Below are 22,355 nucleotides of genomic sequence, written 5' to 3'. Positions count from 1 at the left end.
CAGCTGTAATTAGACAGAATAAGTTAAATAAAGAACTAGTCTGCTTCTAATATTTACAAGAATGAAATACTGAATCCCAATACTTTTCAGTAATCAGTTTGTTTCATTCGTGTTAAAATAAGCTACAAAATAAATTGATGATAAAATATAGACCTAATTTGTATCTGATTGACCTTAGGTGGAGATCATGTGTGCACATGTGCTTAACATGAATAATTATTAACCCTTTCAAAGCTACACAAAATCAGATGATCCGCAGGGCGCAGCTTTATACAACAGTAGAGGTTGAACCCTGAACGGTTGGGGCAAGTATGGACACAACATTCAAGCTGGATTCAGCTCTAAATTTGGATTGTGATTAAATAGTTGAACAGCATAGGTTTCTGACACAGAATGAATGTGGTCTAATGAACTTAAAACATTTTTTTTTGCCTTTGAGCAATTCACTATGCTGTTGAATATTAATCCTCTCAAAAAAATGTTTGAAGAAATTTTCTTTTTATTTATGAAATCTGAAATGAGAAAAATTTAAACCCCCCCCCCCCCCCCCCCCAATTTTTTTTTCACATCCTCCTTTCCCTTTTTTCAAAACTGATCTCAATTCAAATTTCTAATGGAGTTTGCAACAATAACTACTCATTTAAATACATCATAAAATATCAAAATGTAAAATAAAGTGCTTGTTATCACTGAATGGTAAAGATTGTTTTAATTTATCAGTTGGTAGTAAAAGTAAATATACATTGTATATTGTATAAAACAATGATTTAAGTTGATTCAACTACTATTCAGGACAGAGAAAGATAACTCCAACTGATAATTTCTTGCTTTTGCACAAATATGTGCAATTAGATATTTCTTGCTATTGCGCAATACTGTGCAATTGAAAATATTTGCTATTGCACAATACTATGCAATTGAAGATTTCTTGCTATTGCGCAATACTGTGCAATTGAAAATTTCTTGCTATTGCACAATACTGTGCAATTGAAGATTTCTTGCTATTGCTGAATACTGTGCAATTGAAAATTTCTTGCTATTGCACAATACTTAATATAATAATTTTGGATCCTGATTTGAACCAACTTGAAAACTGGGCCCATAATCAAAAATCTAAGTACATGTTCAGATTCAGCATATCAAAAAAGCCCAAGAAATCAATTTTTGTTAAAATCAAACTTAGTTTAATTTTGGACCCTTTGGACTTTAACCCTTTCTCCGATGAGTCCCGGTTTACCGGGATTCACGCTTCAGACAGCTGACAACGAGTCCCGTTTAACCGGGATCAGAATACATCTTTTATATTTTCCGCTCAAAAAAGTGCAAACATGAGTTATCTTTCTTTGATGAATACCCGGATGAAAGTGTAAACATGGCACTTCCGTTTGTTGAAAACCATGTCAAAATCAGAGGAAATTTACGGAATTTACGAGAATTTGAAATGAGGGAACATTTTTTTTGAAAGAATATGGAAGAATTGAAGCCAAACTAGTATACTTTTTGGGACCAAAAATTAAGAATCTACATACACATTTAGATTTGGCATATCAAAGAACCCCAATTATTCAATTTTTGATGAAATCAAACAAAGTTTAATTTTGGACCCCGATTTGGACATCATCGCGGCATATGCCATGTATCGCGTTGAAAGGGTTAAAAGAATATCAGTAGAAAAAGTGACAATAGAGAACTGATTTTTTTTATCCGATTCTGCCCGCAATAAAAATTGTTCTTATAAATGTTACAGGTTTTAAATGAAAACTGATTTTTTCCATTTTCATTAATGATATGAAATCAAACAGACCTAGACAATTATCATTATACTATTACACATGCTATATATATTTCTTTCAGGGTCACATGCTCATCACTTGTTTCCGTAGATCAAGTAGATAGTATTGTAAGTTTGATGGCATACAGTCCCATGATGTTGATACTTTATAACGATTCCATTCAGTGTTTATTGTTTCCATTGAAACTTTTGTAATTTTGATCTATGTTTAAGCATATTTTTAATCAAATTTGAGTTAATTTGGTGGATGTTTATCGGCAGTTAATGCCCCTTAAAGTAAGTTGCAACTAGATAAATAATAAAACATAAATTACTAATAAATCAATTTGATACAGCTGACCTGAATATACCTATTTTTGGTAGATTTTCATTGGGTTGTTGCTGATATTTCAAAGAGGATCCTGGCAAAGGGAAAACTTTCAAATAAAGTTTGTAGCATCAATTTACCTAAATTTTATAAATAGTGAAAACACTAATAAATGTAAATTTGGTCAAACATTCACCCCAAGTTATAAGAAAGATACAGGAAGGGTTGAGAACTTATAACTACAGTGACAGATCCAGAAGTTTTCATAAGTGGGGGCCCACTGACTGACCTAAGAGGGGGCCTGCTCCAGTCACGCTTCAGTGATTCCCTATATAAGCAACCAAATTTGTTCCCCTGAGCCCCCCCCCCCCCCTCCTTAATCCGCCTTTGAACTAGTTTAAACCACACCACATGTTCATGTGCCTGTCTAAAATCATGAAGCCGGTCATATTTTAATTGTTTTTGTTCTTTGGAGAATTTTATTGTAGCGGAAGATCTTTGATGTATAAATTTATTAACAAGGGTGAACATGCTGAAATGTCTTGCCTTCTTTACTGACCATGGATTTAATGTTAAAAGTCTTAGGAATATAGGTTTTATTACAGGAATCATGTTTAAAGATCCTTGACAAAGAGATCAAGGTCAGATACTTTACAATTATTCCATACACCAAATATAGTTGACCTATTGCTTATGGAATCGAAAAGCAGACTAAAACACAAACCAGGTGCTCCGCAGTGGTTGAACCCTGAACAGTTGGGGCAAATTTGGTCACAATATTCAAGCTTGATTCTGTCTGAATTTGGATTGTGATCAAACATGTCAAATTTTTGACATAATATAGGTTTTTGTCACAAAATTAATGTGGGCAAAGATCTAACAAATCTATTGCACAATACTGTGCAATTGGAGATTTCTTCTTGAAACTTTTCAAAATTCGAAATTTGAAAAATTTTGAAAAAAAGGTAGCCCTTCAAAAAATGGTCAACAAAAATCCCCCCCCCAAAAAAAAACTTTTTGAAACCCCCTTGGAGCAATAATCCCATGCTTTCCATTGCAATACTGAACCTTCCTAAACTGTTGGGACTTAAACTCCCAAAATCAATCCCAACCTTCCTTTTGTTGTCATAGACCTTATGGTAAAATTTCATAGATTTCTGTTTACTAATACTAAAGTTATTGTGAGAAAACCAAGAAAAATGCTTATTTGGGCCCTTTTTGGCCCCTAATTCCTAAACTGTTGGGACCAAAACACCCAAAAACAATCCCAACCTTCCTATTATGGTCATAAACCTTGTGTTTAAATTTCATAGATTTCTAATTACTTTTACTAAAGTTAGAGTGCAAAAACCAAACGCTTCGGACGACGATGACGCCAAATTCTCAATTTTTGCGGTCGTATAAAAATGCTTCTTTTTGGCCCCTTATTCCAACATATTCAGGAAAATTACCCCCAAACTGAATCCCAGCCTTCCCAGTGTTATATGGAAACTTGTGGTACAATGTCAGAGAGATCCATACAGTTACACACAAGTTATCGTCTTGAAACTAGAAAAATGCTTGTTTTGACCCCTTTTTGGCCCTTAATTCCTAGACTATTTGCCCAATAACCCCTTAAAATAAATCCCAACCTGATATTAAACATTGTGGTACAATTTCAGAACAATTGAAATACTAATACACAACTTTTTGTCCTGAAACTAGATAAATGCTGTTTTAGGCCCCTTTGGGTCACTCATTCCTAAACCTTTGGGACCATAACCCTGAAAATCATTCCCAAGCTTCTTTTTGTGGTTATAAACATTGTGTTAAAATTTTATTAATTTCTTTTTACTTATTCAAAAGTTATTATCCAGAAACAATCCGTCTTCGGACGATGCTGACAATGACAAAGTCACCGTCGTGATACCAATATACAACCAAATTTTTTTTAATTTTTGCAGTCGTATAAAAACTAGTTAAGATTTGCATGTTTTTAGAGCTAGACATACTGAATAGACACCTGTCCATTGTTGAAGGCAGTAAGTTGATAACTAGATGTTTTTTTTGTTAATTGAGTTATTACTTATTTTATTTTAACACGAACAATGTTTATTCCACATCTTATATTAATAGGCACTGACTAAACAAAATGGATGTTCAGTGTATTTGTTATTTTCATTTGTAAACTTGTAAATTGTATCTTTCCTAATGTCAGTTCTTATAGTAGATGTACATCAAGTATGACAGCTTTCAGGCATATAGAAAACTATAACTATGTCCTCTGTAGCTGGGAAAAATACATTATTTGACATTTGATACACCAAATGCCTGTAATAAAGTAAGAAGCAGGTCAATCTGAATGGAACTTATATCTGATCATTAATCAATCAATGAACAATTATATACTACATTGGCCTGAATATTTGCAAGAACTCTAAACAGATGAGCTAAGAAGGCAAGATCCATCAAAAAGTTTGTTGAATCTAATAATGAGACTTACAGTATCTACACATTTTGGTACATTTTCTCCTGTGGCTTCTACAGGAATATCATCATACTTGTCAAAGTTTATGCCACTATTATTACCACCGAACAGTTCACTGAAATCAAAATTTTAAGTTAGTTAAAATTCATTATAAAGATACAATATCCAACACTGTAAAACAATAATGTATAGAAATATAGTATTTTTTCTCATTCTTTTCATATTCAAATTAAACAGACCATTACCATTATAGTCGCCGTCACGTAAAATTGGCACCATGTTTTTTGTCAAAATTTTCTTAAATATTGACCGCGTTTACTAAAGATCATGTTTTTCAATTAGTGGAATAAAAATCCTGTCTAAATATCCACTACTGTCCTACCTTTTATTGTGTTTGCACTGTATAATCCTGACCTTCACATTTTTCAAGATTATTTACATTGTAAAACCGCCATCTTGGTTTCTATGAGGATCCCTTATTCCATAACATTCGTTACTCTCCGGTAATATCATTGTCATTGATGATACAATTTCCCGCGCTTTTTTACGTAAAGATGACGAAAAGCTCCGAGAGACACAAGAAAATGGAGAGCACGTGGAACTCCACGGCAACACTTCCGATAATAACAATGTCGGATTCCACCATACAAAATTATCTTGGATTATGTGAAGGTCAGGATTATACAGTGCAAACACAATAAAAGGTAGGACAGTAGTGGATATTTGGACAGGATTTTTATTCCGCTAATTGAAAAACATGATCTTTAGTAAACGCGGTCGATATTTAAGAAAAATTTAGCAAAAAACATGGTGCCAATTTTAAGTGACGGCGACTATAGGAAAATATTTCAATTCCATACAAAATAAAAAAAATTTTTTTTACATTTAACAAGCATTCTGAGAGTTTTGCATGGCAATACATACATGTAGTCCCCTACCGTTTAAAAAGTAATTGAACTGGAACAAAATGCTAACTTGGTCTATAATTTGTCATGGTGTAAACTATATAAGAAATATCAAGTCAATATCTTCAAGCATGACCAAAAAAAGTGTGGAAAACTGATAATTTAGGTATATTTTCTAAGTCCAAGGACCATAAATCGCACAAATCATCAGACCTAAACCAAATTCGTACTTGGTCTGTGCCTTGTCATGATAAAACTATTTACCAATTATCAAATCATTATCTTTCAAGCATGACAAGATAAACAGCTGTGCCATGAGCGCATGATACGCCCGTCACATTTTCAAAGAATAAAGATCAATAAAGTTTAATTAATTCTCAATGTCATATTAGAAATTTATGAAAATCAAAACGGAGCTTACATCAATAGATATAAACAATTCACCAAAGCTTCAAGAGAATTGCTGACAGCATTTTTGAGTTATTGTCTGAAAACTGGAAAATCACCCCTTTTTTAATGAATAAAACCCAATAACTCAGAAATGTAAAATGTAAAATTTATAAAATTGTAAAGGGAGCTTACATAAATAGATATTAACAATTCACCAAAGTTTCATGAGAACTGCTGAAAGCATTTCGAGTTTTTGTCCAAAAACTGGAAAATCCCCCTTTTTTATTATGAAAACCCTATAACTCGGAAACGTACAATCTAAAATTTAAAAAATCGAAAGGGACCTCATGGCAATAGATATAAACAATTCACCACAATTTCTTGCAAGTTGGTGAAAACATTCTTGAGTTATTAGTTATTGTCTGAAAACTGGAAAATCCCCCTTTTTTTAAATGAATAAAACCCCAGAACTCAGAAACGTAAAATCTAATATTTATAATTAGAGGCTCTTGAGAGCCTGTGTCACCCACCTGTATTTAATGATGCATTGGAAATCATGTATTAAAAGGTTAAAATCATAATTCATAGTATTAGATATTAGACATTTTTATTAGATACTATAATGATATCTAAGATAATAACAAATAAATCGGGAATATGTCCATGGGACAGAGATGATGCCTCCGCTTGCATATCATATAAAGTTATAAAGAAACACAACTCTTGAACAGTAAAAGTGACACCACCGAAATTCCAACTTGATCTGTATTTATTGGTAATAAGCATTGTGTATAAGTTTCATAGCATTTGGTACAAGCAAACTAAAATTAGAGAATGGAATCGAAAAAATTCAGCAATTTTTATGTTTATAAAGAGGCACAACTCAAGAACTGTAAAAGTGACGCCACCCAATTTCAAACTTGATCTGTATTATGTGGTAATAAGCATCGTGTACAAGTTTCATAGCATTTGGTTGAGGCTAACTTCGGTTAGAGAACGGAAACAAAAAATTCAGCAATTTTTCCATTTGTAAAGGGGCAATACTCTAGAACGGTTAAAGTGACACCACAAAAATTCAAACTTGATCTGTATTTTGTGGTAATAAGCATTGTGTATAAGTTTCATAGCATTTGGTTGAGGCATACTAAAGTTAGAGAACAGAAAAGAAAAATTCAGCAATTTTTTCCATTTGTAAAGGGGCATAACTCTAGATTGGTTAAAGTGACGCCACCGAAATTCAAACTTGATCTGTGTTTTGTGGTTATAAGCATTGTGTATAAGTTTCACAACATTTGGTTGAGGCAAACTAAAATTAGAGAACGGAAACCAACTTTGGGATGGACATACAGACGGACAAGGGTAAAACTTACTGCCCCCTCCCCTACAGCAGGGGCATAAAAAAGTGTGGAAAATTGATTTACCAGACTGACAGTTGGACAGACAGTTTAACACCCATTTATGAAAATACAGGAGATGCAGATAATCGAACCTATTGCAACTATGGTGCTGTTTAAAATCAAGAATAAATCTACACTTCATGTCAGACCTTAGTGACCAACTGACGGATTGCAAACCTAAAGACCCTTTCAACTTCGTCAGTAGGGGACTAAAACTAAATAACATTCTATTTATCCTTAATTTTGAAGTTCACAGATTTCATCTACCCATCACAACAGTTTTAACCCTTATCAGGAGATCAAATATCTAACAATCTAATTTGCATATGGGTATGCTCGATTGATTTTGAAATGGAACTTTTTTGTAGTTTTCTACACCTGATCATATTTCATGGGACTAAAAAAAAATATTCTGAAAACCAGTAATATCTACCCTTAAACTGAAAACTGAAGCAGGATATTTTAATTGTTTTTAGGTATTAATAAATTTCTATATACTTTTCGAGTCTGTCATTTCTAGGAAGAGGAACAGTCCAGTTGTCCTTTGTGGCCTCAGGGTAACCTCCTTCAGGACTGTTATATTCAGTTCTATTGTCCCAACGATTATTTATCTGCAAGCCACTGTCACGGGCCTGACCACCTCCTCTACCCATATCACGTCGATTGTAGTTCTGGTATCCACCAGCTCCATTGGCTCCACCACGGCCACCATCAAAGCTAGTGTTGTAGCCACCACGGTTATCACTGTATGGTTGGCGAGAGTCATCTTTGAGAGCATCCCATCTGGAGCTGCCTCCTGCATATCCTCCAGAGAAAGGTGGTGCACTGCCCTGTCTGTTCATTCTATCACCACCACCTCCACGGCCATATCTGAAACAAAGATTACAAATTTTGTTTTCAGTGGGATAATTTCTAATAATTTTTTTCTATTAGTTATATCTGTTAAGTCGCTAGTTACATGAAGAGTCTTGTAATATTTGCTTGAAGGTTAAAAGCTTCTGAGCAAATAAAAAAAAATGGTTCTTCTCTAAAGCAATGTTACAATATTACAAGCATTTTAACTAAAGCAACAGGGAATAGTTTGAAGAAGATGTTTGAGCACTGATTTTTATAATTTAGAGAGACAACAAAATACCAACCCTCCTTGGTTGCCCTGATAACCTCCTCCACGATTGTTATAGTTGGTGTATCCTGCCTGGTTTCCTTGGAAACCACCTTGGTTATAGCCTCCTTGACCTCCTTGGTATGCTCCACCTTGGTTTCCCTGGTATCCTGCTGAGTAACCACCTCTTCCTCCACGATTGTAAGAACTATATCCACCACGATCATTTCCCATGTCTATAAACATTAAATATTTTGTCATTGCTTATCATAAATCAAGGTTTCTCTTTCTTATGATAATTAAGGAAACCTTGATGGTTAATCTACTAATTGTACAACATTTTAAGGTCTTTTGGTATAAAATACTAAGAATTACTTAAGTGGGTATCCTAAGGCAATTTTTCTTAATTTTTTATTTAGAAATCAAAATATGCTGTTTTTCAGAGGGAACAATATGGCAAGTTATTCAGTTCGGAAAACTCACTAATCAAAAGTAGCTTGTATTGTTCTGATCTTAACTTCTGAATAATTTCCCTGTAAACAAAAATTAACTTTCGCATTGAAAATCTTTTTCTGTTTAATCGAAAGGCAATTTTTCAGACCACATTAGTTTTCTATTTAAAATCTTACAACCCTCACCATGCAAATAACCGAAATGTGATCTCTGCCTAATGAAAATTGACAACGTAAGAATATTTCAAGTCTGTTCAATAACCAATTTTCAAAATCACCATGAACATTTTGCTAATCATTTTAATATAATCAACCATTCCACTTTTTAATTTTCATATTTAATGACAAAGGGTCATGGAACCTTAAAGACCATAAAAACTTGAGCATAAGTTGACCTGTCTATAAATAAGTGCATTTTTGTTAAAAAGTCAATAAATTAAAAGTGTGTAACTCATCCCATGCACAATATCTAATCATTTAGAAATTGAAGAAACATTGGGACAGGTTGGGTTTCTATAGCAGTTCTGTTCTTCAATTTTTGTGTTTATACATTTCATATTCTTTATTGGGATGATTGAAGAAATCAAGAAACCCTAAACAACTAATTCATGCTCAATTAAACTCCTAACAGTTGAATTTGCCCCAGCTGTCACTTAAATATTTCACATCTTAAAGGAAAACTATTATTTTAAACCACTTAATAAAGGGTTAGCAATGTCAATCAATATCATAACCACCCTTGTATTTAATATTTAGTTGAAGTGGTATGGGTCTTTCAAATCTTATACTTGTTAAGCAATTTTTTATAGTAAGCAATCAAAAAAAAAATTAATTATATTTTGTAGGGTCATATCCTTCATATTCTTGTTTTGAGCACTTCTTGTGATTTATAAAATAACCAATGGCAATACACAAAATGAAAACAATGGGGAATTCAATACAAAATATGACTTAAAATTGCTAACAGAGAACTAAACACATCAGTAGTGCTCTTTTGTTTTCAATGAGGATTATATATTCAGAGACTTATGTTAATTTTGCTTCCAATGCCAGATTCCTGGAAATTACTTACGATTACCAGGGCCGTAACTACCTATGAGGCAGGGGAGGCAACTGCCTCCCCTGAATTTTCTACACCAATTTTTTTTGAAGTAATAAAATGAAATATTGACAATATATACACGAAGAACTTGAATTTATATTATTAACAACACTAGTTTACTGTTTTAACATTGTTATCATGATACGTGATATGTCTGTCATTTTCCGGATTTTTGATCGAAAGTGAACCGTTTCAGTATTTATTTTTTTCGTGTGGCCGTCCGTCTGTTATTGAGTATTCGTACGAGAACAAATATGAAACTTTGCTTTCGACAATTTTGAATAAAACATAACTATTCACAATTATTTAGGGGCTCAATTAAGCAGAGGAAGTTACCTTTGTATTGTGAATCTTTTAAGACATCGGAAATTCATTACCGGCTGAATCAGCTGTTGGGTCGTTTTTTTAACGTCTCCCGATCGTACGAGAACATTATGGTCAATGCCTCCCATTTGTTGTAGCAGGGACTTTCTATACTAAGTATAAACTAGCATAGAAAGTACCTGGTTGCAGTTATTAACATGTCTGTTCAGCTTTCAACAATATTGTAATTCAAGGTCCTCGATAAAAAAAAATCAAAGAGCAGAATGCTCTGAGGGATACGATTGCCATATAGTTTTCATTGACACATGTATAGCAGTTCTGCCAACTTTTCATTAAGCAAATTCGTGAGATTTGGACAAAATAGAAAAGATCAAAAAGGAAAAAATTGATCCAAGGATACTGCTGCAAAAAAGCATGAACATGCGTGAGTCTCACACATTTTTGGCAGCCCTGGCCTTGAAGGCATAACACTTTGCTCAGTGCTTGGAGCACAAAAATCATGCTCGAAACAAGAAATCAAGCAATTTCATTGGTTGATTTTCGAGTATGAGTACAAAAAAACTGACTCGAAAGTTTTATGACCGCAAGGCCTGGTACAGCTGGATAGTATTATTTTCAAAACTAACTCAACTGCACATGCAAAGGTAATATAAATCTGAATAGTCACTCAACTTTAAAAATAGCTAATCCCGGATACAAGTGTACGAGCAATGTCCTTATTGTGTTTTATTTGTGTGCTATGAATTCCAAGTTTACTTTCGAAAGCAGTCACTGAGAGAGAGAGAGAAGGTATTTCACTTCATAGTTCGAGATTACTCTGATGTCCGACGGCTGATTTGCCAGACAAGCTGGGCCCATGGGGGACTTTTATGCTAGTATACTTAAATTACAAACTTAATAGTCCCAGTCCCATATATTATATCAAGTATTATTGGATGCCGAATTGAATTTTAAATATATAGGTGCCGATTTGACTGGATGCTGATTTAACCAGGTGCCGATTTGACTTTTTCTATGGGTGCCGATTTGACCAGGTGCCGATTTGACTTGTACCCAGTAATCTCGGACTATTCACTTCGTATCTTATCACTGTTAATTCTAGGAGGAACCCCATTTCTAAATCTTTAATTATTAATTTCCTTTGGGTCAGTGGGCATGAATCCTTCCGTACACACTCCTCTGTTTAAATTGAGATCGTTCTTAATATAATACGATAACGAGTTAATTTTTTCTTGCGATTTTGACAGGAAATACTTCAGAAAGGGAGACAACTCGAAACGATAATATGGAAGACTCCATTTCGGCTAAAGGGGTGTTATAGGTAAAACTTCATTGATTTTAATTTAAATGATGCATATGATTTTAAATTATGCAACAACATTATTAAACCCTCAATAGCCATAGGTAGACATAGAAAGAATCCAATGAGTTTCAAATTAATTAATAAGCGGGGAATCCAGAACAACCACTCAATCTGATACCTCTTGAAATCAAGAAAACTATACGCATGCGCATTAATACATAAACAAACCCGCGACTTGCGATTTGGAACAAACGTTTATTTAATTTATGATATGATGAATGAGTCTCAATTTCTTTATGAGAGTACAGTATCAGTTTCATAACGGTAAAATATAGAAAACTCCACTTCAGTTCTTATATATGACAGAAATAGAATTATCGGAATTCAAAGAACTCTCGCATTTATCAAAACTGGGGAATTCCCTCTGACGTGTTTCTAAATTTATAAAAGCACTAAATATAAATACTGCTTAATTCTGATTTTCCGTGTTGTTAAAAACACGCATATAAGTCAAGAGAAAAATCAAACATGAAGATTATGAGAAGAACATTACAGGAAAGTTGTTTATGTTCAATCCTTTTGCTTGTTTTTACCTTTTAAAGCAAGACAATCATAAGAATCTGAGATGTTGCTGAATGTTTAGAATAAAAGGGTTGACGTGAGGGAATGAGCCCTGAGTCAACAGTAAAAGTCTACAGATTGCTTAAAAGCAATCGTATCCCAAAAATCTTGCGTTCTTTAATCTTGCTTTATATGTTTTTTTAACTTACCAGTTTGATTTCTAACAAAAATATCTTTAAATACAGATAATAATTGTTTGCATAAAAATTGCTCCCAGGATCCAGCAATACTGATGTTTCTTACAGTCACAGTCAGGAAATCGAAGGAAAACAGGTTATCTTTAGCCATTTTACTAAGAGAGAAAAATCGGCGGCCACAATGAATTTTAATGTTAATAATTGTAGGTCAAAGTACGGCCTTCAAGAGGGAGCCTTGGCTCACCCCGAACAGCAATCTCAGCTTGTTTTTGCATAAAAATTTCTTCCAGGTTCAAGCAAAACTGACGTTTCTTAAAGAAAGGGAATCGAAGGGAAACAGGTCATTTTTAGCCATTGACTGAGAGAAAAAAAATCAGCGCTCACTCGGCGGCCCCCAAACCCCTGCCTCCCCTGAATTCGAACCCCAGTTACGGCCCTGATTACAAACGTTTTTTTGTTAACTTCCAAAATTGAACTTCATGATGTCATAAAGTCTTTTTTTATTTTTAATATTAAAACTGGAATGTAAACATATTGATTCAATATCTACCTGTTTCTAGTTCCATTCCATTTTTTGTTGTTAAACTGTCCTTTTGTTCAAGTCCATCTATTAAAATTTTTTTGTGTTCTAGTTAATAATCAAAATTTCAGTAATGTTTATCAGTAAAATTTACTGCCAATTTTCTTTAAAAGGACATAGTTCCAACTCCATAGAAACCCATCCTAAATTAGTTAGACAGGTTCAGTTTTTTTTCTTTTCTTACCTGTATATTTAATAAGTAGTTCTAAAAATACACAACTTTCACTGCATGTTTTAAACATATAACAGAATTTTGGTCCATCAGTGTCACTGATGTAAATCAACCCGACAAGAAAAAAGATTTGCAATGACAAAGTTCACCAAGTTCACAAATACTTTTATCCAGATTGTGTCAAAAAAGAATTGATTTCTAATACATAATCATTTAGTTTGATAATGTATTATGACGACTTTGATGCAACAATTACCTAAAAAGTTTTCAAAATGAAGGATCAGACGGGAGAGATCCGTTTGCACCAAAAATGCGTCCTTTTGCACCACAACTTTTTTTCTCTTACGCTACGTTTGCGCCACCTGTTTTAAAATTACATGGTATCATTTGCGCCAAAAATAAAACATACGAATGTGCCAATTAGAAGAAAAATGACTTCCCTCCTCCTTTATTTGGACTTGGAACTGGCAGTTTACACGGCAAATTTTTCCTTTTCTGAAACATACTTTCTTCTTACTACTGCTGCATGGGTACTTCCAAATTTAATGTATGTAGTAGCTTGTAACTTCACTTTATTGTTCAAAAAGACAAAGATTGAGGGATGAAATGCAGAAAACAGATCATAATAATTCCCGTGGAATGCTTCTGCTCCATTACTGGTACGTCTTGTGGTAGATAGAGTTTCAGCCAATAACAAAGCACTGCGTCATCAACATACATGTATGTGGCTAAAACATAATCAGCAAAAGCTTATATTTTCTTCTTTTGATATATCTTTATTAAAAATTCAGCAAAGTAATGTTTTCTTCTCTCTCTGTACATGAACTGTATAATGCATGTCAAGTCATTTCTCTCCAGATGCTCATCTTCAATGCTGAAACATCTCCGAACATATGATATTTTTTAAGCCAAAAATAAGAATACATATTTATCATTAATATGTATGATAGAAATGTGTACAGGTAAACTGGCGCAAATGAGTTCCGAATATTGGCGCAATTGATACATTTGGAAAAAAACTTTTGGCGCAAATGATACCCCTGAAAAACAGTAATTGGCGCAAACGGACTACTGCCGACCAGACAGGTAAATCATTGATCTAATCTATCAGACTTTAATGAGGGTGTTTCATATAATGTAAGTCAAAAATTAAACCTTTCACCAAATTTCTTAGTTGATTAGACATTTTTTTGGTGTCCAAGAAAATTATTCAAGGACCATGTTGAGTGACCAAATATTTGGTAAATTATCTTACTTGGTTGACTATAGCTCTGTGGAGGTCCTCCATTCATAGCATATCCTCCACCACCGCCTCCTCGGTTGTAGTTTGGTGGCTGATAAGCACCTCGGTTTCCACCCTCTGTAAATACATCATATACAATCAGATCTTTTAGCTTAAAATCTTTATAAAGAAATACACAAGTTAACACATAGTGCAATGACTTTAATCTGAAGTTCTAATGACAAAGGTTCTATTATAAGCAACAGTCTTACAGAAAATAAATAATCATGTAGTCTGATGTTCTATAATGATTTTAATATTGCTCATGGAAGAGAAAATGACACAGTTGTTATCATGTTTGTACATTACGTCTGTATTGTTGATATAAAATGATCATTTTTGAGCATGTATACTATTGTAAAAGTACTTTTATCAGTTGGTACGAATCATGGCTTGAGCAAAATTTACATGTTGGTGGGTTTTAAATTGATGGATTTTAATTTCAAAGAAGTATTTGAAGCCATCATGACTGAAGATTCCTGAAAATAAACCATACGTAAAGTTGTTTAATAATAATTTACAGGACATTGCAAAATCATGTTCACCTAATTGGTCCATCTTTCATCAATCAAAACTTATATATCAAGAGAATTAAAAGGTCTCTAGTCGTACAGTTTAGTGACTTTTGTCGTTTTTTTTTGGAATAGCATGTGGGTTAAGTCCTGTCTGAAGCAGCTGGTCTGAAGTTGTATATAAAAATTCCATGAATTTGCTAATATGCGATGTACTCTCTAGATAATATGACCGTATCCATGTAGTCAAACCTACATGGGAATCTTTTCATGTAATGATTTGTACAACATTTTTGTTGGTCACTTAAATTCATGGCCATCCACAAAAACCAAATACCATGAAAGTTTGTACCCTATGAATAAAAGTACGTTTACAGTATTCAGTGAATCCTTTTTTTCTAAAATGAAATCATCCTAAAGGTAGATGTGTATAAAAAGTAAATCTGACATTACCAAAGATCTTTTTCAGTGCAGACACCAGAGGCGTTATGAACATTACCCGTAAATGTGAATCTGATAGTGATATTAGCAAAGGAGAGTCTACAAGTTCAATGTTTTAGATCAAGTGTCTAGTTTCTGGTGCATTTTAATGGGGGTTCAAAATAATGTCTTTTTTGGTTGTTGCTGTCTTTCAATGGTAACAGATTGAAATTACACAATGAGATATGGAACAACTGTGCATGAAGATTATTTTTCAATTTGTACTAAGACAACCTTCTTTTCGGTTTACTAAATGTACTTGATTTTGTCTCTTTTTTGTACTCTAGGAAATATAACAGACAGTGCTGTAAACTTATTTAGGCCTATTAAAATACAAACCTTTTTGGTCATTCTGCGGGGGTGGGACATTGGGTGGTGGCCCTTGTCCAGCATTTCTCACATGGGGCGGGACATAACGGGACCCAAAGTCATTTAAATCTTGTCCTTGTTCTGCAAAGAACAGTTTGGACGTAAGTCATTGAACACACGCCACCAAGATAAATATTTATATTGTTATTGTTATAGGTGCACAGTAATTTCTACCAATATCCAAGAAATTGAAGGTCTCCATTAATTTTTACTGACTACATGTATTTTCAACTTCTTCAAGTACAACTGGTAACATAAAACACATGCATGCAGACTGCTTAAGAGGAAATATTAGGCAACTTCATTTCAACTCTTACTCATATGGAAACATTAATAACAGGTTATACTATATACCTTGTAACCATCTCTGTGAAAATGTCATTTCTAGTAAAGTTAACATTTGTATCTTTCGAAAGCCTTATGGAAAAGGACAAGTTCAAGCTTATTCTCAGCTGATGAAGTAGTTTCATCAAAGATGCTTGAAATAAATTACTTTGAGTATCAACTGCCAATTGATGATAAAAGCTCACAAAATTATACTTTCAACATTTGAGCTAAATGTGTGGGCTAGTGCAAATAATTGTATATTTTGAAATTTTAAAATGATTTTTAAAGAAAAACAACTCAAATTATCATTTAACCAATCACAGGCTTATGAGTTACCAAAATACATGTTTAATCATTTTCCATCAGTTAAACAGAAGACTATGAGGTGTTAAATCTATCTATTTATTTCACATTATAACTTTTTCTCAAGACAAGTCAAGATGTCAAAATGATGACTATAAGAGAACTTGGATGTCCATTACACAAATCTCAAATAATTCCAATTGTAATGGTATATTTTGAAAATCAATAACTAAAAAAAAAATTGCTGCTGAAGTTTCAGGCAACACATGTTTAAGTCAAAGACATGCCACAATTTCAGTCGTATAAAAACAATGTGTCAAATATTGATGAGATTTCCAAGTTAAGATACATTTGTTAAGTCTAAGGCCAGTTTTATGAAGTCTAGGGTTAAAACCTAAAATATGGCACCCTCTGTAGTCTGGTTGTTTTTCTAATGCTGTATTTTTGTAAAAAGGTAAATTTTTATGACTTCTATTGTTGAGCATTCCAAAATATGGTAAGACAGTGCAGTTATGCTGCCAATGTTGAGAACACCGATTTTTCTCCAAGCGCAACATTATGCACAATTGACCTTTTAAAACATCTATCATGTCTATTGGTGTGATAATTTAAGAGTCTTGTTTTTTTAAACCAACAAACATGATTTTTAATGAGCAATATATGTAGATTACAAAATGTATAGAACTACAAAATGTATGAAATCTGATAAATTGTTAAATTAACAAAAATATTGATAACTTGCTTAAAGTACGTGTTTTGTTAATTATTGTGTCAGACATTTATCCACTGTGGCAATTTGACAAAAATTGAGTGAATGTTGCTAGCTTAATGTCCAGTTGCAGTATTTGATGCATTTAAAGGATGACAAATTATTGACATTTAATACTTTGGTAGATTCTGTACGGGGAACAGCGGGGAAGATAGTTAGGGAAGTTGACTACATTTGGAAAATAATGGTACGTTGCAACTTGGATAAAGACAGTAATTTTGCCTTCAACAGACCACTAAAAGATTTTCACCATAGTAGTTCCTTCACATACAGAGGATGCAACACTCTCTCTAAAAGAGGAATCAGATTTAACCCCATTTTTACAGGATGTGGCAGTGAATTTTCATATCCCTCACAGCAAAATTTGGCAAAGGTTTTACAGTCAGTATGTTTATATCCTTGTGTTTTGTAGAAATTGGTATAAGAGAACAAACTTATCATTGTTTATTTCACTTACAGATCTTAGATTTAGTGATAAATCATGAAAAATTTAATCAAAGGAAGTATTAACAGTACTGGACATGTATGTATAAATACTAAATCATGGATTTTTTTTAATGTCAGATGTGTTGTTTTGTTACACATTTTTTTTTATATTAATTTCCATTCAGAAAAATAACTACATGCATTTATTTCTAAAGTAACAATAATTGCTGAAAGCACTATACTAAAGCCTCACTCAAAAAACACTGACAAAGTTTCCAAATTGGTTCTTCAAATTTGAAGTACACAACAGGACTGTTTGTGTGAAGCAACATTTAAATACAACATACACTGTGATATTCATGTATTCATTCATTTTCCATTCAGGAATGACTAAGAGATGGGAAGAAAATACAATACAAGATTTTCCTAAGGTCTTTGTGGGCCAAATAAGGCCCTTTTAGAAACAATTAAGGGGCCTTTTTGGCCCTTGCAAATAAACCGTAGGAAAATCCATTGAAATAAGAATTATAAATGTGCATGCTATGTTTAAAGCTTGAACATTTGATAATGATCCCACCTTTGTAGTTGGGAGGTGGTCCCTGAAATCTGTTAGCTTGGTTAGGCCAATATTTCGGTGCATCTACAAAACAAATGTATTAATCTTGACTTACTTTTTCATTTTTTTCCCTTTCATTTAAGAATATTGTATTCTAAATTTGATGGAACAATATGATGATTACAAATTATATTGCTCTCATAAAATCTGAATACCTCATTCTTCAAGCATTTTTTCATCTAAAAACAATATATCATTCTAATGTTTTTATACAATCCTGCTGCTAAACACATTGAAAGATTAAATATATGTTTGCTTTATTTAGATATAAGAGAGGACATGCCAGAGCTTCAGAATTCCCATTTCCCGTTTCCTGGGGAAAGAAATAAAATATTTGGATAAGGGCTATTCCAGAAAAAAATGTATGGGGGGGGGGGGGTGGAAGTCAGTTTTTGACAGCACCCACCACCTAGACAATTTTTTGACAGCACCCACCACCTAGACAATTGTAATTGAGAATTACAGTGCATTATAGTGTGAAAAGTTGCTCAAGTTGCTCTGATACCCATCACCCATGTATTATTAATATAATGTGCCTTCCAACCCCCCATACATTTTTTTCTGGAATAGCCCTAAGTAAACACCCAGGTACCAGTTTCCTGTCTGTAAAGTATTATAAACTTGTCTTTAAGTGGTACTTTCCAGTGCATTGTATTCTTCTTTGACTAAGTCAGTAATTGGACATATTCTAGTTAAGAAACTGGTTTACTGAATTTATCAATTGTTTCCTTGTGTATACAGTTGTAGTTTGTTACTATCAGTAAACAGTTATGAAGGTCATGAAGCCATGAGTTTGCATAATTTTTTTTATCTTCGCTGATTCATCAATGAAACAGAAATGATTAGACTACTGCAAATCAAACCTGTTGTATGTTCACAAATAAAGTTGTTAATGTTTTTTCATTGTTCATTTATCAAGCCTTTTTTCACACTAAAAAAATATAGAATGGAAAAGTGAAAACTGATGTGGGAAATAAAAATTTTATGATAACTTGCCGATGGGTAAGTGCTTTTAAAAAAAATTCCGAAGCCCTGCATGCAAAGATGTCTCATCAGCTTAAAGTTATTTGAAACGAGTGACTGGTGAAAAATGATGTGTACCCAATTCTTGAACCAATGTATGTATATATCATAAACTTAGTCTTCAGTGTATTATTTTATCATTTTGTACGCAAATATATCGTAAAATCGTAATTTTTTCTCTCTCTCTCTCTCTCTCTCTGTCTGTTATGAAGTGAAAAAATGGAAGCTACTTAATTGTTGTTTTTTGAAGCTGTAGTTTACAGATTGTCATCTTATAGTAAACAATCAACAAAGACGCATGCGGCATGGATATTGAGCACGTGTTTAACATGTACAATCAGACAGATAATTGTTTATTTTTATGACAGATCCATCACCGTAATTTTAATAGAAGCGTCATATTAATTTTATAATGAAAACTATCCACTTGGTTATAAAAAACAGATGCATCATTTTATTTTAATTTGAGTTTTCATATGACTTTAACTTATGCGATTTAGGGGAAACAAAGTATATGAAAAATGATGGCTGTTTTTATTTGGTGGATTCTCTGTTGTAAAAATTGATTTTGTTCACCTAAATTGATGTCTTATTTACTGATTATACTCTAATACAGAGTACCCTTCACTTAAAATTTCAAATGGTCCTGGACCTCTCATTACTTAGAAGAAAATTTAAACCCCTTTTTCAGCTGCCACTGTAATAGGAATAGGATCTTAGAAGAATATTAAGACTTTGTTTACATGCGAGACAAATCAAAATTAACAAGGAATTTCATGTACTTTATTTCAAATAGAAATGAATAAATCTTGAGAAGCTGTCAGTGTGTCTTTGTTTCTAGCTAAAATTTAAAAAGATCAAGTTATTTTTCTTTAAATTCCTAATCAGAAAAGGATAATAAATGTAGGATGTCTCATGAAAAACCAATAAAACATTTGAACCTTCTTTCAAAAGAATATATAATAGGACAACTTCGAACTTGGCCTGTGACAAATCAGACAGACTAATAATAACTAAAACCTTTTATAAAGTCAACCCTCACAGTATATAATGACAATTGAAATCATGTGAATTTGATTGATTTATTCATTTGTATTATCTTGCTTTTTTTTTTATATATTTTAATCATCACATTTTTTTGTTGTATTATACCTAAAGTTCAATAATGTATCAACTTTTATCATATATTAGTCAACTGGGACCGTCTAAATGACAGCTAAGACAATGTATAAAATAGAATTTCCCCTATTTAAATGATGAAATCTAATAAATGCTGCAACAAAAAAAATTTGTTATATGTAACTTTAACATTAAAGACAGTTTGGGTTGAAATTCAAGTCTTAGTCTTTCGTGTAGACAGTCCAAGTTGTCTAGCACCTCCCTTAAATCAATAATATATACATATATATACTAATTATATAAAAGTACATACTTAACAAAGTAACCTTCATACAGCACTGCAAATAATTTACATACATTGTATAAAGGAAACACAAAAATCACAAAAGAAGTGAAGTAAATAAAACAACAGGTGTAAATTTTAGTAAAATAGAACAAGCCAATATAACTTACTGTTGTAGTTGTTGTAAGGACGACTGTTGTCTCCTAAGCCTAGACCAGCAAACTGCAAAATAAAACATTCAAAACATCTTCGTACAAGTTATGAACCAATAAATGCCTGTAAGTTGGAACTTTTAAAATTTTTAAAAGTCGTGTCCACCAAGTAACTACATGCTCATACACCTTATCCCTATTGCATAGATGTCATACAACAATCACTTTTCCATAGACTAGTGCTTGCTTTGTATTAATGACGTCAAATCTTATAGGAACCTTTTGAGATGAATAGCACTAACTTATCTTGATTTATTGAAAAATTACATGCTTACGTTAACTTCGAAAAATTGACAATTTTCAAGCCTTACAAACGTTTTTTAATGGGCGTTATGAAATATTTTGTAGACATCCTCACTTCAACACTTGGCCATCAAAATTCTGGATTCGCTCATGATCTGAAAATTGCTCTCTTCTGTCAAGGAAAATAAAATAGGTTTACATTTTTTCTGTTACATTTCATACTTGTGAGTCAAATCTATATTTTAACGCTATAAGTTCGAATATGAACAAAGGCAATGATAAAAAAATTCAGGCATCCGCCATTTTAACACGAAGCGGCGCCTCGCCACATGAGTTTTTTTGCTTCATCTTCACATTAAAAAGATTTTTTGGGTGTTTTTTTCTTTAAAATATTGAATTTATTACTCTCTTACCTGCTGATCTAGACCCTGTCCATTTTGATTGGGAGCATTTGACATATTATAGAAGTTTATGATGTTCTGTTCTGTAACGATGTTCGGCCTCTTGCTTAGTGGTAAAAGGACAAGGTCGTTTCAGCAGCACGGATCGGAAACGTGATAAGGGACAAATCATTTCACAATTTAATCAAAATATTAATTTTGTCTTATTTTCTTTTTATTTTCTTATCTTTCGTTTACCAAAACTAAACTTAATTTTCAAATTTTACTATTTTTTATCTTAAAATTTTGATCAAGTGATATCATCCTATCGAAGGACCCACGATCTAAAATAATACAAATAATTTCCCGTCGGAAATTGCCGATTGACACTCGTATGAAATTAGTGATCAAAGGACATATCAGCGGATTTATCCGAGGATTGGCTATTCGTTATATCTCGATCTTTCTCGGTCTTTTTCGTCTTGAATCTGATCCCACGTGGCGTCCGTCGTCCGTCGACCGTCGTTAATTTTTACAAAAATCTTCTCCTCTGAATCTTGGCCGTTTGAATGGTTTTACACTAGAAATTTTGGGCCCTTTATATCTTGTTGTTCGGTGTGAGCCAAGGCTCCGTGTTGAAGGCCGTACATTGACGAGGGGTCGGACAGGGTAAAGGGAGACAGGAAGAAAGGAGAGAGGGCGGGAGAATGGAGAGAAGGGGAGGAGAAAGGAGTAAAAAAGGAGACAAAAGTGCATATTAGAATAATTAAAATTAAGCAGGCAAACAATTATTTAATAAATGAGTCAATCAAAAAAATTAAGATTCAAGAAAGTGCTAATAAAAAGTAAAATAACAAAAAAAAACGACTCCGAGGACATTAAAAAACGGAAAGTCTGTAATCAAACGGTAATCAAACGGTAAAATCAAACGGTCAAATGTTGTTGTTGTTATTAATTTTG

General features: G+C 33.1%; 1 protein-coding gene across 7 annotated transcripts in view; it reads right to left on the bottom strand.

The window, feature by feature from the left end:
* The window catches only part of LOC143067597 (ATP-dependent RNA helicase DDX3X-like), a 36,945-nt gene extending 15,392 nt beyond the window's left edge, over positions 1-21,553 (bottom strand). The window contains exons 1-9 of one of the 7 annotated variants that reach the window (XM_076240950.1): positions 21,429-21,553; positions 20,731-20,782; positions 18,097-18,159; positions 15,665-15,775; positions 14,307-14,411; positions 12,850-12,906; positions 8,398-8,596; positions 7,757-8,128; positions 4,582-4,681 (exon numbers count right to left, since the gene is read on the bottom strand). In XM_076240950.1, coding sequence (XP_076097065.1) covers positions 4,582-4,681; positions 7,757-8,128; positions 8,398-8,596; positions 12,850-12,906; positions 14,307-14,411; positions 15,665-15,775; positions 18,097-18,159; positions 20,731-20,782; positions 21,429-21,473 — 1,104 coding nt within the window. In that variant the 5' untranslated portion in view covers positions 21,474-21,553. The remainder of the gene's footprint in view (positions 1-4,581; positions 4,682-7,756; positions 8,129-8,397; positions 8,597-12,849; positions 12,907-14,306; positions 14,412-15,664; positions 15,776-18,096; positions 18,160-20,730; positions 20,783-21,428) is intronic. The other 6 variants (XM_076240951.1, XM_076240953.1, XM_076240952.1 and 3 more) reach the window with 6 other exon arrangements.
* Positions 21,554-22,355: the final 802 nt, after the last annotated feature.

Source organism: Mytilus galloprovincialis, chromosome 3 (genome assembly GCF_965363235.1).
Source record: "Mytilus galloprovincialis chromosome 3, xbMytGall1.hap1.1, whole genome shotgun sequence".
NCBI lineage: Eukaryota > Metazoa > Mollusca > Bivalvia > Mytilida > Mytilidae > Mytilus > Mytilus galloprovincialis.
The sequence above is the reverse complement of the archived record's forward strand: the minus strand, read 5'-3'. Positions and strand labels throughout refer to the sequence as shown.